Source organism: Octodon degus, unplaced genomic scaffold (genome assembly GCF_000260255.1).
Source record: "Octodon degus isolate 3935 unplaced genomic scaffold, OctDeg1.0 scaffold00020, whole genome shotgun sequence".
NCBI classification, from domain to species: domain Eukaryota; kingdom Metazoa; phylum Chordata; class Mammalia; order Rodentia; family Octodontidae; genus Octodon; species Octodon degus.
In genome coordinates, this window is record NW_004524596.1 from 14,798,964 (window position 1) to 14,817,361 (window position 18,398).

At 41.7% G+C, this 18,398-nt stretch overlaps 1 protein-coding gene and 1 pseudogene across 1 annotated transcript in view; one reads left to right on the forward strand and one right to left on the reverse strand.

The window, feature by feature from the left end:
• The window catches only part of Srbd1 (S1 RNA binding domain 1), a 236,736-nt gene that overhangs the window by 211,110 nt on the left and 7,228 nt on the right, over positions 1-18,398 (reverse strand). Inside the window, 4 exon segments of the mRNA XM_023711259.1 lie at positions 7,794-8,147; positions 9,813-9,920; positions 9,922-9,994; positions 15,005-15,084. Of these exon segments, the coding sequence (XP_023567027.1) occupies positions 7,794-8,147; positions 9,813-9,920; positions 9,922-9,994; positions 15,005-15,084 (615 nt within the window).
• On the forward strand, positions 15,104-16,014 carry LOC101561748 (annotated as a pseudogene).

Genomic DNA, 18,398 nt, shown 5'->3' on the forward strand with positions numbered 1-18,398 from the left:
AAAAAAAGAATAAAATAAGATAAATACTGAAATGGCAAATAAATGACCAGCACTTCTAACAGTTGGGGATAGGATATCACACAAAGTTCTAGTGTGTTGTGGACATGGATAATGTCTATGACACTTTCTGGTGGCCAGGTGTCACTTGTGGGACTGAGCTACTGCTATTTCCATGAAATCCACCCTGTAGACCCAGATGGAATCATGACACATACGGTACAGGAAAAGTCCATTTGTAGAGTGTGCAGATGGAAATATTTTGCTACTGTACACAAAGAATAATTGAAAGACTACTTTTATATACCTCTTATTCTCCTGTGTTTGTTTGCCCTATTTGGTGGGTTCTTTCCATTCTCATTCATGGAGCTGTGATCATTTTGCTCCCTCTCTAGAACATCATTTAGTAGTCTGTGTAGGCTTGGCTTTGTCATGAAATTCTTAAGTTGTTCTTTGTCATGGAAGCATTTCACTTCTCCATTATACTTGAAAGAGAGTTTTGCAGGGTATATCAGTCTAGGTTGTTATTTGTTTTCTTGCAAGACTTGAAGTACTTTGCTCCATGCTCTTCTTGACTTCATGGTTTGTGAAGAGCAACCTGCTGTTATTCTGATGGGTTTTCCTTTAATTGTGATCCATTTCTTTACTTTAGCAGCTTTTAGTATACTGTTCATGTGCTGAATTTCTTGGATCTTGAATATATTATATGTCTGGGTGTGTTTTTAATTGAGTTGATGTTATTTGGAGTTATATATGTTTCAGTTAACTGAATGTCAGGTTGTTTCCCATATTTGGGAAGTTTTCTGCTATTACTTTTGCCCATATTCTTTTTATATCATTTCTATTAACTCCTTCCTTCTCATTGATGCCTATTAGTCTCACATTGTTCATCTTTGCATCATTTTGCAGGTATTAAATTATTTTTTTCCTGCATTCTAGTTGCTTTTAAGAGATCTTTTCTTACCTTTTCACTAGCTGCAATGGTGTCTTTAAGGTCAGAAAGTCGATTTTCACTTTCATTCAAATGGTTTTGCTAGCTTGATGATTGAGGTTTTAATTTCCTATATAGCACTTTGAATCTGTTTCATGCATTCTATTTCTTTCCTATATTGCTTATTCAAGGATTCATTTTTATATTCTGCTCTATTTTTTTATCAGTGTCTTCTTTAGAAGCACTTAGTACTTCTTTGCTTATAATTATCATTTCTTTTTTTAATTCAGAAATTATTTCTGATCTGATTTCCTCTATACCTTTCTGCAGTTGTTTCTTTACTTCCAATGCTATTATTTCAGAGATTTCAGGTATGTGATTTCCAATTTCTTCTATGCTAATGTCTTCTGCATTTGTTTTGGGTGGGCTCGTGGCCTGAGACTGCATTTTGTTCCTTCTCTTTGTCATTCTGTATACCACTGTCTTCTGACCTTCGGTGTAGAGTTTAGATAGAGTTATTACCTTAGCACCAGGTCCGGATCTACAAAGTTCACACTCCTCCAGGTGGGTGTGGCTTGGGTCTGGCTGCTGTGCTCCACTTCTTCCTGCTGTAGACCTTGTAGGTAAACCCTCTGTGCCACTCTGGCAAGATGTTCTGCTCCTGAATCAGCTGGGAGGGTCTTGCCTCTAGCCTCTTTACAGGGAGTTTTGCTGAAGGGTGCCACACCAGGCTTGGGCTCTGGGTCGAATGAGAATCCGGCGGGCCCCGGGTGGTCTCACTCACATGCTGAGCCTGGGCTCTGGGTCAAATGAGGATCTGGTGGGCCCCAGGTCATCTCACTCACATGCCAGGTCTGCGCTCTGGGTTGATCCATATCAAAATTTGTAAGAGCTAAGCGTGGTGGCCCATTCCTGTAATCCCAGAAGTTGGAAAGCTCAGGCAGGATAGCTGCAAGTTCAAGACTTGCCTGGGCTACAAAGCGAGCTCAAGGACAGCCTGAAATGCATAGCAAAACCCTGTCTTAAAAAGACAAAAAAAAAAGTTCGTAAGGTTACTAGGGATGGTGGTACACACGTTAATCCCAGAACGCAAAAGTCTGAGATAGGAGGATCACTGCAAATTCTACATCAACCTGTCCTACACAGTGAGTTCAAAGCCAGCCTGAGCAATGTAATGAGACACTATTTTAAATAACATGATGATGATGATGATGTTGTTGTTGTTGCTGTCTAAATTCTCTGATCCAGCAATTCCACTCCTGGAATTAATCCTGATATACTGCTGATAAATAAATCATTTGTAATTTTTAAAGTACTATTTCTAACATAGTAACAGCAAAACATAAATTACAATGAGGAACTGGTAAATAAATATATTATGCAATACAGGAAAAATCCATTTAAGAATATGAAGCAGTTTTTTTTTTTTTTTTTTGGTGGAACCAGGGATTGAACTCAGGCCCGTGCGCTTGCCAGGGAAATGCTTATTCCCCTGAGCCATCTCCCTGGCCCCATGAGGTAGTTCTATATAAATTCATATGGAATGATTCACAAAATTGAGGAAGATGAAATTCATGAAAGGTAACTGATTAGCTGAGAGTTAGAGTAGGGTAGAAAGACCCATCAGTAACTTCTGAATTTTTATCATGCATAAATATTACAAAATCAAAATAATTATTTTTTAAATGTATCTTCTTCAGGCCTCAGCAAAATGTACATGTAAACAAAAAAGTTTTTCAAAGTCAGCCTGGAGAAAAGAAAAAGGTATTTCAGTAACAATTCTCAAAACCTAAGTAACTTTTCCAAACTAAAGAACAGAAGCACAAATTCTATTAATTTTTCAATCTTGACACCCAAGGTCTGCCAAAATTTGAAGGAAAAAGAGCCATAGGAAAATTATTAAAGAAGTAGTCAACTGACTAACAAAATCACAGTAAGATACTATATAATAGACTGAATTTTAAAACTACAGATGAAATAAAGGGTTCCAAAAACTCCTGAAAATACTTGTCTCCAGGCATGTTGCATCCTGAGATCCACAGCTTCTCACCCACTCTGATGGACCAGCACCAAATCTCCAGAAAGGGTACTCCAGCCTGACGCTTCTCCAAGTGAACTCTAGATCCATCTATGTCTTTAGCACATTTCCTCAGAAATCTAATGTGCATCTCAATCTTGCATTTGCAAAGTGATTTTCTTTCAAACTTATTCCTCACCCAGTTTCTTCCCTACAATGTTTATTCAAACAGATCAAGCTAGAAAACATTTCCATCTCCTTTAACTTGAAATCCAATCCATCACAGGCGCCCCTTAACTCCACTACTAAGTGTTTCCTTCTCCAGCCCCACATCCCCAACTAGTTCTAGCCTAGGCTACTGAAGAGCCGTTAGGCAATCTCCCTGTATCCACTCCAGTCCCATCTAGTCCTAATTCTTTGAATACTCTTTCCAAAATCCATGTGATATCTTGTCATTCAACAGGTAAAATTCACCCATGCTTTCTCGCTGCATCTGGATCTGAACTCCTTATATGACCCAAAAGCATCAGCTCCCCTCTCCAAACTCATACAGCCTTCTCCTAAAATCATTAATCTAGTCATGGACTTCACTCAGGTCTAGAGCAAGAGTTGCTTCCCTTAAGAGGGCTTCACAGCGCAGCTCCCTCATTCTTCATGGTTATCATTCCTGACTCTCCTCAGATAATTGGAATTTTCCCACTCAAACCCATACTTTTGGGCCAAACATATAGCTCAGCTGGCAAGCGTGAGGTCTGAGTTCAACTCCCAGAACCAAAAAGAAAAACAAAACCCATCCCTTTTCTTGCTTCCTACTGCAGTTACCATGATCATCTACCACAGAAACTCTGCGGGATAGTGTTGCTATCTCCTTCAACATGCAGTTACCTCCCCATTATGTGCCAGCTACATGGCAAGACACTAATTCCCCATCTCCAGTTCCACATATGGTTCAAGCAATCAGTCTCCTTAAAAAATACTAACAGCTAGTAATCCTAAAAACTGGGAAGGTGAGGCAGGCGGACTTCAAGCGAGTTTGAGGCTAGCCTGGGCTACACAGCCAGCTTAAGGCTCATGTGGACACTTTCCCAAAACCAAAACAAAGCACAGCCAGAGATTAACACGATCCGAAGGGCCCCAGCACAATTTCATCTGGAGAAATGCAACTTGTTGAAGCAGAAACATGAAGCTATAGTTATCTCGCTATTAGGAGAATGGAAGTGCTAACAGTTGAGACAGTTTCAGGGCACCAATCAAAACTTTCGTATTACGTAGGTCAATAAATCTTTTTTATTTTTGTATTTCAATACAGTGTGTACAGGGTCTTACCACATAGATCAGACTCACAGTGATCCACCTGTGTTCAGTCTCCCAAGAGCTGGGATTATAGATATGCACCACCACACCCAGTCTCAATCAATGTGCCCAGGGGGCGGGGCCGGCACAACACCCCAGCTGCTGCGTCTGCCTAAGCAGGTGCTATAATCAATAAATCTTTGTTATTGCTTAAACTAGCTTGAGTTTTCTGTTATTTTAAGCTAAAGCCTCCTAATCATTGGTCTCAGCATCACTGTGTTCTCAACCCCACCCACTTACCCTACCACTGAGGAGAAAAATGAAGCTGTTGCTCCCTCCCCTTGAGGGAGGATAGAAAAATAGAGATAACAGGAAGGAAACAAGGAAAATTGTAATTTTTAATTGTACCTTTAACACAAAAGTTACTCAAGTGTTTTTCCCTCCCAGGAAACTCATGCCAAAAATAATTTGTCAAGGGTTTTTTGTTGTTCTGGTGGTACTGGGGCTTGGACAAAACTACATCTCCAGCCCAGACAGGGTTCACTCAGCTGCCCAGGATGGACTTAAACTAGTAAGCTTTCAGCCTCGGTCTCTACAAACTCTTAAAGACAATAACAAAACAAAACAAAACAAAACACCTATAGATACACTGGCCTCTGGGCCTCACTTTTCCTCTGTGAACACACCATCCACTTCCACCTAAATGGCTCTTTCCCTTATTAATGAGCTAATGCCTTTCACCTGTAACTCAAACCTCTGCTTTGCATAGGCTTACAAATTACCCAGATTTCTAACCCCCAAATCAAATAAACATACCCAGCACCAGACCAAAATGTGTCTCACACTCTGATGGCCTGCACTCCCTTGTGTGTACCTTCTTCCTAAATAGTCTTTTCTGTGACTGCTGACAAGTCCTGAAAATTGTGATAGCAGTCACTGACCCTACGCTGTGAGTGGTGTAACTGAAGTTCACCACCTCTTCAGGAACTTCCTTGGACCAGGTCCATTTGTTAGCGGTTACTTAGAGCCATATCCTCAGGTTTACTTGCAAGTTACTGACTAAGTCTAGGAAGGTCATTTACTCTGGTACAAAGGATTTATTCAAAGCCACCTCCAAGATCACCATCTTCCCACATACAGGTGGTGTTAGGGTCTTTTTACAGCAAGGAACAGTGAAGACAGGAAATACCATCTCTTCCTGAAACCAGTGCAAATGAAACTGGCCTTTGACCTGCTGGTGCCAGCATCTACATATTCTGCCCATTCACGAGACCTCACAAGAGATGGAGGTAACAGGATATACCTCAGGCCAGAGGAAGTTTGGAGAAGGGGCTGTCTGCAATGGAAAAAAATCTAAATTTTAAGTTCTACTTTAGTACCACTTACATGTTGACACCCCCAAGGTGCTTTTCCAAGAATACTATCTTTTACCTCAAAAATATGCAGCAGTTTGGTATTATTCTCTTTGCTTGCCACCAAATTTCTCTGTATTACTACTGATTATACAGTTTTCTAAAATAATCAAGACCCCTATTTTTCATTTTCATTTTTTAAATATAAGCTCTTATTGGGCTGGGGAGATGGCTCAGTGGAATAAGCGCTTCCCTGGCAAGCGCAAGGGCCTGAGTTCAATCCCAGTTTCCACAAAAAAAAAAAAAAAAACACCTCTTATTTTATAAATAGCTAACTTAGGTAGAAATATTGTAAGCAGTCAGACAGAGGGCCGGCCAAATGGCTCAGCAGATTAAAGCGCCTACAAGCAGGCACAGGGGCGGGAGTTCGATCCCCAGGCCTGCTGTGCCAGCCCCACCCCCAAGGCTCATTGAGACTGGACATGGTGGCACACACCTGTAATCCCAGCTCTTGGGAGGCTGTAAACAGGCAGATCACTACGAGTCCAATCTAGTAATGAGACCCTGAACACCCTATAGACCCATCTCTAAAATACAAAAACATAAAAAAGTTGTCAGATAGGGTAGGTCCTCGAGGATGAAAACACAGCACCACCAAGGGCAGTTCGAAGGCCAAATCTTTAACCATGAGTTTCTAACTGTCCCACGAGTACGCTATTCCTTGGTAGGAAGAGATTTACCAACAAAATTTGGGCCAATTCTCAAATTCCAACAAAGGCCTTGAGTCTATGACCTCTCCCTCTACATTTCAGAAAGAGGGAAAATTGCTTTGGGTGTCTTGATCCAACAGCTAGGGCAGAGACTAGAAGTTCTGACTCCCCATCAGGACAGAGCTATTCTGGAGATAAAAGGTTACTTGTGGTTCACAGGGGAACAACTTAACCTATCAGGTCATACTCTTAGACATCTCTGAGGTTATAATCAAAACTTGTACTACCCTTAATGCTGCCTCTTTGATGCCTAGATCCCAAAAGTTAGTCACTTTTATGAACAAGGGATCCTCAAGACTGTAATGGGGTTGTCAACTCGAGAAGTTTAGAAGTTTAAGCCACACAGCAGGGAGTCACTTCGTAAACATCCTCATCTTATGGCATAGTGTGAGTGCTACACCTGTCCTACAGGGGTGGCCTGCTTACAATCTAAGGGGAGAAAAGAGGCTTATCTTCCCCACATGTTTGCTCTTCTTATTTTTGCTGCCTTCTGCCACCTTGAAGTGCTTCCCCTGTGCATTGCCACCTATTGGGAAATGATGGAACCTGTGAAAGGCAGGGCCAATTAGATCTTAGGTAGCTGGGGCACAGCACAGGAGAACACATGGACCCTGTTCTCCTCTTACTCTGTGTGCCTGGCTGCCATGAAGTAAGTGCTCCTCCACTACATGCTCCCACCATGATCTATCACCTCCTCAATGGAAGCAACTAACCAGAGACTAAATCCTCCAAACCTGAGCCAAGTAAATCTTCTCCTAAGTTTATTTACCTCAAGAATTTGTTACGGCAACAGAAAGCTGGCTATCACAATGTACAGAAACCCCACCTTGACCAATGATATGGTTTGTTTCTGGATGTCCCCTAAAGCCTCATGCAGTCGGGAAGGTGCTTTTCCGAGGCAGCTGAAATCTAGAGTTGGGGACTGACTCATGGTCTAGTGCTGGGATTATGGATGTGAATGCTGTAAGAACCCTACAGTGGACAGCCTATGTACAATATATGGGACAGAAATTTCTTCTCTCGCACTCTTCCCTGTTAGCTCGTTGCTTTTGCTGTTTTCTACTATCATGAACTGCTGAGCCCTGCCATGTTCCCCTCTGCCTTGGAACCAGCTGAGTACGGACTGCAACCTTCACAAACTGTGAGCTAACTAAACCTTGCCTTCCTTAATTCTGAGCGTCAGGTATTTTGCCTCAGCAACAAAAGAAAAATAACCAAAACAACCAAGGTCACAGATTTTAGCCAAGAACATTCCATAACAAGCCATAAAACAAAAAAATTACCCAAGAAAAGAACATATGGCCAAAGCCTTAAGAAATCACTGGCAAAATGAAGAGACTGAAAACTCCCAACCCTCCCTTTAGTCAATACAACCCCTACAATACTCAAAAGGAAAGAAACCAGCTAACATAGCAGAAAATCGCTGCACATACCTGTACGATGTCCCAGTTCATTTCTACCTCCTCTTTAATAGTGTCGCTTGCTGGATACGTGACAGGCTGCCCCTGAGGACACATCTCCGTCTTCATTCTCTTTAATGGAGGCTGGCCAAACGTGAAGTCATCTTCATTCTCCTCTTTCTTACAGACACCTTCCCCCATGGCACTTGTTGATGGTATCTCTGTACCATCCACCAAGTTGCTCACTTTGCTGGCTTCATCATCAACTTTTAGCTTTTTGGCCCTCTGAGCTGAATTTTTCCGTTTTGTCTTTGCTGTCTTCACAGTCTGTACAGTATTCAATTTATTATCTTCCAAATCAACGTCAGCAATAGCTATGGACCTATTCTATCAAATCACAGAAAGACATCAGAATTAGAGGATTAAAAACTAACTCCCCTGAGCTGGGAATAGTGGCACATGCCTATAGTCTTAGCACTCAAGAGGAGGATTGCCACAAGGTCAAGGCCAGGCTGTGCTACACAGTGAATTCAAACCCAGTCTGAACCTCATAGCTACAGCCTGTCTCAAAAAAGAAAAATAAAACAGAGAGAACTACAATAAAAGCACTTTCACCCTAACGCCCAGCACTATGTGAGCATGAAAATGATATACATTAGATGGCCATCTAACTAGTAAATATTTTACTTGAAATACAATGGACCAAAATAGAGGTAGGAGCTGGTTACAGTGGCACATGCCTGTAATCCCAGCACTCCAGAGGCTGAGATAGGAGGCTGCAAGTTCAAGGTCAGCTTGGGTTACACAGTGAGTTCAAGGTCACAGTGAATTAAGACTATGTAGCAGGACTGTCAAAAACAAAAGAACAGATAGGAATATAACAATGAGAATATAAGAATTGATAATAACCAAATGAATTGGCACAATTAAAGAAAACATGTGTCAATCTATAAGGAGAGCTGTCAGCCACAGAGGAACAGAAAAATAAGATAAAAAACAAATACGATCAGTATCTCTTCTAAGTAATATGCAAGAGGGAAAAAAAAAATCTCAGCAGATAAAGTCTGAGTATTTTATTCCCCCTAGTAAGAGAACCCTGCTCTGAAATGGATACTTCAATTACCTTAGCTACATACAATTAAAACATTTATTGGTACTGTGACAAACACAGAGCCCAGTAGCCCTTCAATAAGCCCAAATGAACACATCTAATTCTATTCTGAATCCATGTTCATTAAGCAAATTTCTGATTCACATTTAATATTCTACTTAGGTCAGCCAGACTGCAAGGAGAAAAACTGCTGGCCACAGAATGCCAAGTGCTTGTGATGATTACTTCAAAGTATTCATTAAACCAGCACTCTGGATGTATATGTCACTCTTGTGAACATGGCTGATGCAAAAGGTCCATGAGAGATCTACCAGTTCCTGAAATGCTGACTTGGAAACCCAGTTCCATCACTTGCTGACTGTGTGTTTTGAGCCAAGTCATTACACATCTCTTGCCTCAGTTTTCTTATCTGTACAGTCAGGATAACAAAAAAAACTTGCCCCAAAGGTAAAATCATATTAAAAAAATGTTGAAGATGGCCAGGAATGGTGGTGCACCTCTATAATTCCAACAACTCACAGAGACTGAGGCAGAAGGATCACTGGGAGTTGAAGGTCAGCCTGAGCTACAAAGTGAGCTCAAAGCCAGCCTAAACTGGAAAGTGAAACCTTAAAAAAAAAAAAAAAAAAAAAAAACAGTGTTAAAGATGTTACTCAGCTAAGGAGAGCAGAGCAAACAGAAGTCAGATGAAATAAGCGCTTCCCTAGCAAGCGCAAGGGCCTGAGTTCAATCTCCAGTTACGCAAAAAAAAAAAGAAAGAAAAGAAATCCGATGAAGAAACAACAGTGGAATCTAGTGGTAGGTATTAGGAGACTCATGACAAGGGACACCATTGCCCATAGTTTTTGTCAGGTTCAGGCTCTGTCCTACTCTGTGAATGAAGGAAGTAACACCCCCACAGGAGAATCCTTCATCCTTCCCCACCAAGCCACAACACCTACCAGCTCCTCCTTAACTGCCACACCCTCTGAGCCAGCACTTAGCAGGGCTGTGTCTTTTTTCCTCCGAGGCATCCTCTTGGGTTTGGATTCCTTGGGAGCAGGCTGTTTCCCGGGCTCTGGGAACTTTCTTTTGAGGCTCCCAAACACTATCGTCTTTGTCATCTTCTTCAGAGGCAGATGATCTACCATTAAATTGACAGAAAAAAATTCCAGGAAAAACAAAGGCAAATGTCAAAAGTATATTAAAAAAAGACACATGCTTCTTAAATAATAGCACCAATAAAGTCAGAAGTATTTAAGATAAAATGCAGTGATATAAGCATGAGCTGTGAACAGCTACTGCTAAGAATTAAAACAACAAGGTTCATTACAAATTAATATAAAAATCATCCTTAATCATACAAAATAGTTTTCGGGGTTTTTCTCAGGGTCTCACTGCAGTTCAGACTGGCCTTGAGTTCCCTTTGTAACCCAGGCATGTCTCTATCTCTTAATAATCCTCCTGCCTCGGAGGCCTCTGGAGTGCTGGGATTACAGCTGTGCACCACCACACCCAGCCTATGCACAGTAAATCACAGTTCTCTTCATTTTGTGTCACTTGACAGCAAGTGCTCCCTGTTCTTTCATGAAACTGGAAATCACGAACCACCTTAAGTAACCTACTTAAGTACAGGTAGAAATGAAGGACCTGAGAGTCACTCTCTTCCCTCCACTTAACTGTAAATACCGATGGTTATTCCTGCTTCCATTATCCTAAGAGAGACACAAAATGAAATAACAAAACCCTAAACCCTAAGAGATGCCACACCCTAAGTGGCAAAAAACTGGCACCAAGGGAGATGCAGTGGGAGCCACCTGATGCCAGCCATGTCTGGCCTTCAAACTCTGAAAGTCCAAGTTATCAGCCCTGGTTTCCCTTCTCCCTTTTTCCTGTTCCTGCTGCCGCTATCTTTCCCATAATCCTCAATTAGTGTAGCTACTTTCTACTACTGGGTGTACACCTAGCAACTCTTTCCTCACCGACACAAGCACTGGGACTCCTACTGGCCCATGCAACTGTAGCATCTCACATCACAGTCAATGTAAGCTCTCCAATTTTAACAATGAAAAGCACTTAAATACCCATGTACTAATCAAATCCTTTAAATTGTATTAAGTTATTGAATTCAATGATATGAGTAGAAAACGGCTCTAGGAAACACCCCAATTACATAAAAATTTAACCACAAGACCCAGCTGTTTTTATTAACCCTTTTTTTCTTTCAGAGAATGAATTTGTCTCCTGATTAGATAGGATCAGGTATAGCTATCATAATTCCCTAACCACAAATCAAATTCACAGTAAGAGCAGAGGAAAAAGTCAGGATCAATGGTGCATGTTTGTAATCTTAACACTCAGGAGGCTGACACAGGAAAATCTTGAGCTCAAGTCCAGCTTGGGCTACCTAGGGAGACTCTGTTTCAAGAAAGAGGAGAGGAGAAGAAGGGAGGGGAGGGGAGGGGAAGAGAGGGGAAGGAAGGAGAGGAGAGGGGAGAGGAGAGGAACCACAAGTGCAGCAAAAAAGCACCCTTGTGAACTCAGGGTAAGGAATACTGTGCTCCTCCCCACCTAGTTAATTTTATTTCTATCCTAATATAAGAGGTCAGGCAGATGGCAAGGATGACTTCTCCCTTCAGGGACACTAGTGAATAGGAATGTCTGGTTTTTGAAAGGTTTATGTTTTGCCTAGAAGCAAAAACCTGATTGGCTAACTTCTTAGCTAGGAAACTGTAATTATGATGGGCCAAACTACTAATCTCCTCAAAGTGAGCTCTTTTCAGAGGCAGATGCTAAGCCTAAGACTAAACAAAAACAAAAACAAAAAAAAAAAGACACAATACCAATGGACAAAAAATAAACTAGAATTAGAAAAACAGGCTCCCTCCTACTGCTCCCAAACCAAAGAGGAAGGCCTTTTTTTTTTTTTTTTTTTTTTTTTTTTTTTTTTTTTTTTTTTTGCGGAACCGGGGATTGAACTCAGATCCTTGCGTTTGCCAGTCAAGCGCTTATCCTACTAAGCCATCTCTCCGGCCCCTGAGGAAGGCCTCTTTTCATCTCAGTTTCACCACTTACCAAGCAGGTGCCCTGACTAACTTGTGTCACACGGGAATGTTACCAAAAGCAAAGGGGTCTTCTTAACCATGAAGGAAACACAAGTGCTAGAATCATTTCTTACACAGAAAACGATCTGGAGGCTGCCACTCAATGCTCATTCCTGTCACAGGTGAGGTCTGACACTCCTCTGCAAACAGGTCCTTTGGGAAACCCCCTGCCCTAGTTTTGCCTCCTATAGGCTCAAAGTTTTCCCTTTGGCTCTCTAACCTCTAAATGCTGGAGCCTCCCTAGACAAAGTTCTCAGCATTCTCTTCTTGCTCTTTTGCTGCTCATCTATCTTGTCTTATGATCCAATACTGGAACCTCAGTTTGTTTTGGTACCAGGTATTCAACTCAGGATCTTGTGTTTGCCAGGCAGGTGCTTAGGCCTGCTGAGCTGTCTCCCTGGCCCCTGGAATGTCAGTTTTTATCTCCAATTTGAACTTTCCCCCAGGCCCAAGATCTGTATGTATATCCACTTTCACATGAGCTCTAACAATCACCGCCCACTTAGCAAGTCCAGAGGTGGACTCCTGAGTCTACCACATTTACTCCCCATCTTTCCAAAATGCCAGTCTTTCCTTCACAACCCAAATGTAAATGATGGTGTAATCAATCACCATCATATCCTACCTTCAAAATTCAACCATTTCCCATCATTTTCACTTTTAGAACCTTAGGCTTCTACAATCATTTCCTAATCCCAGCTCCCTACTCTGCTTCTATTCTACACTTTCTCTCTGTCTCTCTATCTCTGTCTCTGTCTCTGTCTCTCTCTCATACACACACACACAGTCTGTTCTCCGCCAAGAAGCCAGAACACTTCCCAAATGTAAACCAAGTCACACCCCTGCCCACAATCCTCCAGTGGTAGCCCTGCCCACTTCAAATGAAACCCCAGTACCTTCTCACAGCTTCTTAGATCCTACCCATTCCGATCTCATTTCCTATCCGTCTCTGCCAGCAACTCTGAACTGGCCACACTGGTCTCCTTGCTGCTCCCAACACATCAAACTCCCTCCTGTTCCAAGACCTTTGCATTTGCAGCTCTCTCTACTTGGAACATGTTATAGTTTGTGTTCAGATGTCCCCCCAAAGCCTCATGTTACAGGCAGGGCTTTTTCAGAGATGGCTGAATCTAGAACATGTGATGATGGGATTAGGGGTATGGGATTACTACATCAGTCCACTGATTGCTTTGCTACCCGCCCTAAGCCTAAAATGACTATAAAAGGGGCGGGAAGAAGCTGCTATTATTGGCTGGGGATATAGCTCAGTGGCACAAGTGCCTGCCTGGCAAGTGCAAGGCCCTGGGTTTGACTCCTGGTACAAAAAAAAAAAGAAAGAAGAAGAAGCTGCTATTACTGCTTGTGTTGCTTGCTTTGTTTCCTTCTGCCTGCCATGAACTGTTTTGTCCTCTGCAATGCCTGTCTATGATGCCACCCTGCCTTAGAGCTACTAGCTGATTCTGGACTAAAACCTCTACAAACTATGAGCTAAAGAAACCTCCTCCTTTAGCTTCGGGTTTTGAGTATTTCGTTTCAGCAATGAGAAAAAGTAAGTAGGACAGGACACTAATCCCCAAGATCTTTGCATGGAGCTTTGCATCGAGTTGCATTTCTGTGTTTGTCAGCGGGTGCATTAAAACAAAATACCTGAAACAACTAATTTAATAAAGTGATATAGTTTAGTTATCTCACAGTTTGTGGTTCAATTCTAAGATCAGGCAGCCCCATTATTTGGGGCCTCAGATGAAAATAAGAAATAGAAAAGGCAAAAAAAAAAAAAAAAAAGAAATGGAAAAGGTATAAGTATACATCAGAGAAAATGTTCACATCAAGGACATAACAAAGAAAAACAAAAGCCGGGCATGGTGGCACATGCCTAAAATCCCAGCACTTGGAAGGCTGAGGTAGAATAGTTGTGAATTCAAGACCAGCCTGGGCTACAAAATGAGTTCAATGCCAGCCTAAGCTGCGTAACGAGACCTTGTCTCAAAAAGACAAAGAAGGAAGGAAGGATGGACGGACGGACAGACAGACAGAAAGACAGAAAGAGCGAGTGAGCAAGTAAGCCCAGGTCCCAGTCCCCTAAGAGGATCATCCTAGACACAAAGCCCTCGCATATAAATCTCTAAGGAACACTTATCTTCTTCTTTTTTTTTTTTTTTGTATTTTTTTAGGGAAGGGTCTACAGGGTGTTTAGGGACTCACTACTAGATCAGACTCGTAGTGATCTGCCTGCTTACAGCCTCCCATGAGCTGGTATTACAGGTGCACGCCACCATGCCCAGTCTCAATTGCGGTCTCAGTGCACCCTGGGGGCAGGGCTGGCACAGCAGGCCTGGGGATTGAACCCCCAGCCCCTGCGCCAGCTTGAGAAACACTTATGTCAATAGTTGCAATTCCTAAATCTCATTTAGACCTCTTGCTACATCCTCCAAACAACTATCTACCAGCACACCCTGGCCAACTACTCAACGTGCTCTCTGACCAGTCTCACACTTTATTTTTCTTTACAATACTTATTTTGACCTAATATTATTCATTCATTTCTTTAACAATACCTTAAGAGCACCTAATACAATCCTCCACAGCAAAGATTCTCAAATGGGGACAATTCCCACACATGCCCATTTGGGCCTGTCTGAAGACTTTTTGATGGTTACTAGAGGAGGTGCTACAGGTATCTAGTGGATAGAGGCTACGGATGCTACTAAACACCATACCCAACACAAGACAGCCCCACAACAAAGAAGTACCCTGCATACTATGACAGTGGTGTAGAGATTGAGCAACAGTGCACTAAATCAGTGAAAAGGAAAAACTCACTCTTCTCATGGAGCTTAAATACTTTATATACTTAGTTGGTTCCTTTCCATCTTTATTTAACACTTTATTACCAACATCAGAGCCTAGAACACAGCATGAGTTCAACAAATATTTGTATGACCGAATGAATGAAAAAAAACACAGTATTCTTTCACTAGCTTGTGACAGATGCGATATTCCTTAAATATTCACCATTCCCCACCATCATAATAAACCAATATGCTTACAGCTCAGAGAAATAAGAAAACTCATCTTGGGGCACTGTAGTCTGGACCTGTATCTTTGCTCTTCTTGGCAATGAGGACATCTGAAAGAGAGTGAACACAATGTCAGCAGGACCAAAGGTCTGATCACTTCAGCTTGCTACAAAATAGTTGCTCTTCAGAACTATTGTCAGGGAGACAGCTCAGCAGCATAAGCACCTGCCTGGCAAGTGCAAGGTCCCAAGTTTGATTGTTTCAACAGTTCTACCGCTAAACAGTCAGTCAAACCAAAATACTTACTGGGTCGAGAAATCATTGGAAACATGAGAGCCATACTAACTGACTGGCTGGTACAGGTTCAGATGAAATTCAGGTTGCTACAGGAGACCATGTGCATGACTGTGTCCATTATTGATCGGTTCATGCAGAATAATTATGTGCCTAAGAAGATGCTGCAGATGGTTGGAGTCACTGCCATGTTCTGCCATGTTCATTGCAAGCAAATACGAAGAAATGTACCCTCCAGACATTGGGGACTTTGCCTACGTGAGTAAGAACACTTACACTAAGCGCCAGATCAGGCAGATGGAAATGAAGATCCTGAGAGTTCTAAACTTAGGTCTGGGTCACCCGCTCCCCCTGCACTTTCTTCATAGAGCACTTAAGATTGGAGAGGTCAATGTTGAGCAACATACATTGGCCAAACACCTGACGGAGCTCTCTATGTTGGACTATGATACGGTGCACTTTCCTCCTACTGAAATGGCAGCAGGAGCTTTTTGCTTAGCACAGAAAATGCTTGACAACGGTGAATGGACGCCGACTCTGTGGCATTACCCGCTGTACACCGAAGAGTCTCTTTTTCCTGTAATGTAGCACCTGACTAAGAATATAGTTGTGGTCAATCGTGGGCTTACAAAGCACATGTCCATCAAGAACAGGTATGCCGCCTCAGAGCATGCTAACGTCAGCACTCTAGCACGCTAAATTGTGCATCAGTTGAAGACTTGGCCAAGACTGTGGCAGAAGTGTAACTTGTAAGCTTAAATACTCTATCTGCAAATAAAATTGGCACCATGTGCCACTGGTACATACTATACTGCATTAACAGACTTTAATAACGATTGTGAGCCTTTTCATTTTTTACACCTTAACTGGAAATGGTTACGCATTTAGTTTCTATTCTAGGGTAACCTAAACACTTGCTTTAAAGGATAGGTGGGACTATGCTTAAAAACTGCTTCTAGTTTCCCAGGGGATGCAGCTCATGTAGAATCATTGCCTGTATGTCTGCATGTATACTTGGTTCTTTTTTGTGTACCTGGCTTTTAGTGTGAATGAAGCTGATGCCTAAAGCTGTGCCTTCAGTAGGGTTCCTGCATGTAAGCCACTGCAGCATCTGGAAGGATCTCCTGCCTTGTTCTCCTTTAAAGTAAAAAGGCCACTTCTCCCTAATCCTCCATGCCACCTCTCTTCTGCTGTTTCTAGTGGCTGCTGTCCTAAGTCTAAATAAACTACATTAATCATTAAAAAAAAAAAAAAGTTCTACCGCTAAAAATGCCATAGTGAAAACCAGAGGTTTACTGGGGATTTAGTTCAGTGGCACAGCATAGTGCCTGCCTGGCATGGGTGAGGTCCTGAGTTTGATTCCAGGTATGAAGGAAAGGAAAGGAAAGGAAAGGAAAGGAAAGGAAAGGAAAGGAAAGGAAAGGAAAGGGGTTTATTCCCAAACTTTAACACTTGTCTTCCATGCTACAGACCTATCAATTAGAAGGTCTATAGCTGAGAGCCAGGCCTGGTGGTACACATCTATAATCCCAGTGCTCTGAGAGGCTGAAGCAGAGGATCATAAATTTGAGCCCACCCTGGGAACCTCACTGACCTAGCAAGACTTTGTCTCAAGATAAAATATAAAGGTTCTGTCAATCTTCAACAGGAAAAAAAAAAAAAAAAAAAGCAGTTAATAGCCTACCAACAGTTTTAAATGCTTTATGTGTATGGACCATCTTTTGAAAAATATAAGCTCCCAAAGATTAACTCTTAGGTTTTCTTGAATTATATGCTAGAAGTATCCTGCAAATATTATTTAATGATGATACCATTAGTTAGCAAATTACAAACTATATGTCAAAGATAAACAACATTTTCTTTCTTCTAAATCTTTTTTTTTTTTTTAATTATTTTTGCAGAACCAGGGATTGAACTCAGGCCCCTGCGCTTGCCAGGGAAGCAATTATTCCACTGAGCCATCTCCCCAGCCCCACTCTTCTAAATCTTTTTAAGAGTATAAAGTAGAAGCATCTCTACATCCCTGGCAGTCAAATAATTGCTGATTGAATATACAGCCCTAAAACAAGATAAGCAGTCTCTTACAATAGAAGTTCCTAAACTTAAATAAAGTGATTAAATACCATGCTACTAAAAATATTTACCAGGGCTGGCCAACTAGCGCAGTAGATTAAAACACTTGCAAGCAGGCACAGGGGCCGGGGGTCGATCCCCGGGCCTGCCGTGCTGGCCCCGCCCTTGGGGCACACTGAGACAGCAACTGAGACTGGGTGTGATGGTGCATGCCTGTAATCCCAGCTCTTCGGAGGCTGTAAACAGGCAGATCACTGAGTCTGATTTAGTAATGAGGCCCTGAACTCCCTGTGGACACTTCCCTAAAAATACAAAAATAATAATAATAATAATAATAATAATAAGACAAATAGCAAAATGGTTTTTTTTTTTTTTTTTTTTTGTGGAACCAGGGATTGAACCCAGGCCCTTGCACCTGCCAGGCAAGCATTTATTCTACTGAGCTATCTCCCCGACCCTGAAAATAGCAAGGAGAATCAAATAATTCCGAAAGTAAATAAATTTACTTAAATCGATTATGCTAAGATTTCTTACCTAAAAAAATGGATATCAAACTGCATTATGTTGACATGACTGGAACCCTTAAACATGTTCCTAAACCAGTAATATTTTCTAGTATCTATATTTTTAACATTCACCTAGAAAAGAAAGTAATACCTCACAGAAATACTAAAGGAGTTGTCACAAAAGGAAACATGCTCTCCCAAGAGCTATACCTTAACTCTTTCAGTAAGTGCAGAACTACAGAGCAGAATAATACTTACAGGGCACCAGAAGATAAGGAAAAATGATAAGGAAGACAGGATAATCTTCCATCTTTCCTTCACTCCCTTTTGGTCACTTTTATGGTTATGCAGATCAGCTTTCACTAAATGAATAGTTCTAGATAATGATTTAAGGGAACAAGGAACTGTGATTCCCTGTTATGTGTATTTTACTACCATAAAAAATAAAACAGGCAAATGGCATATGCCTTTAATCCTACTTGCTCAGGAAGCAGAGGTAGGAAGACCTCAAGTTCAAGGGCAACCTAGAGAACTTCAGACTTGATTACAAA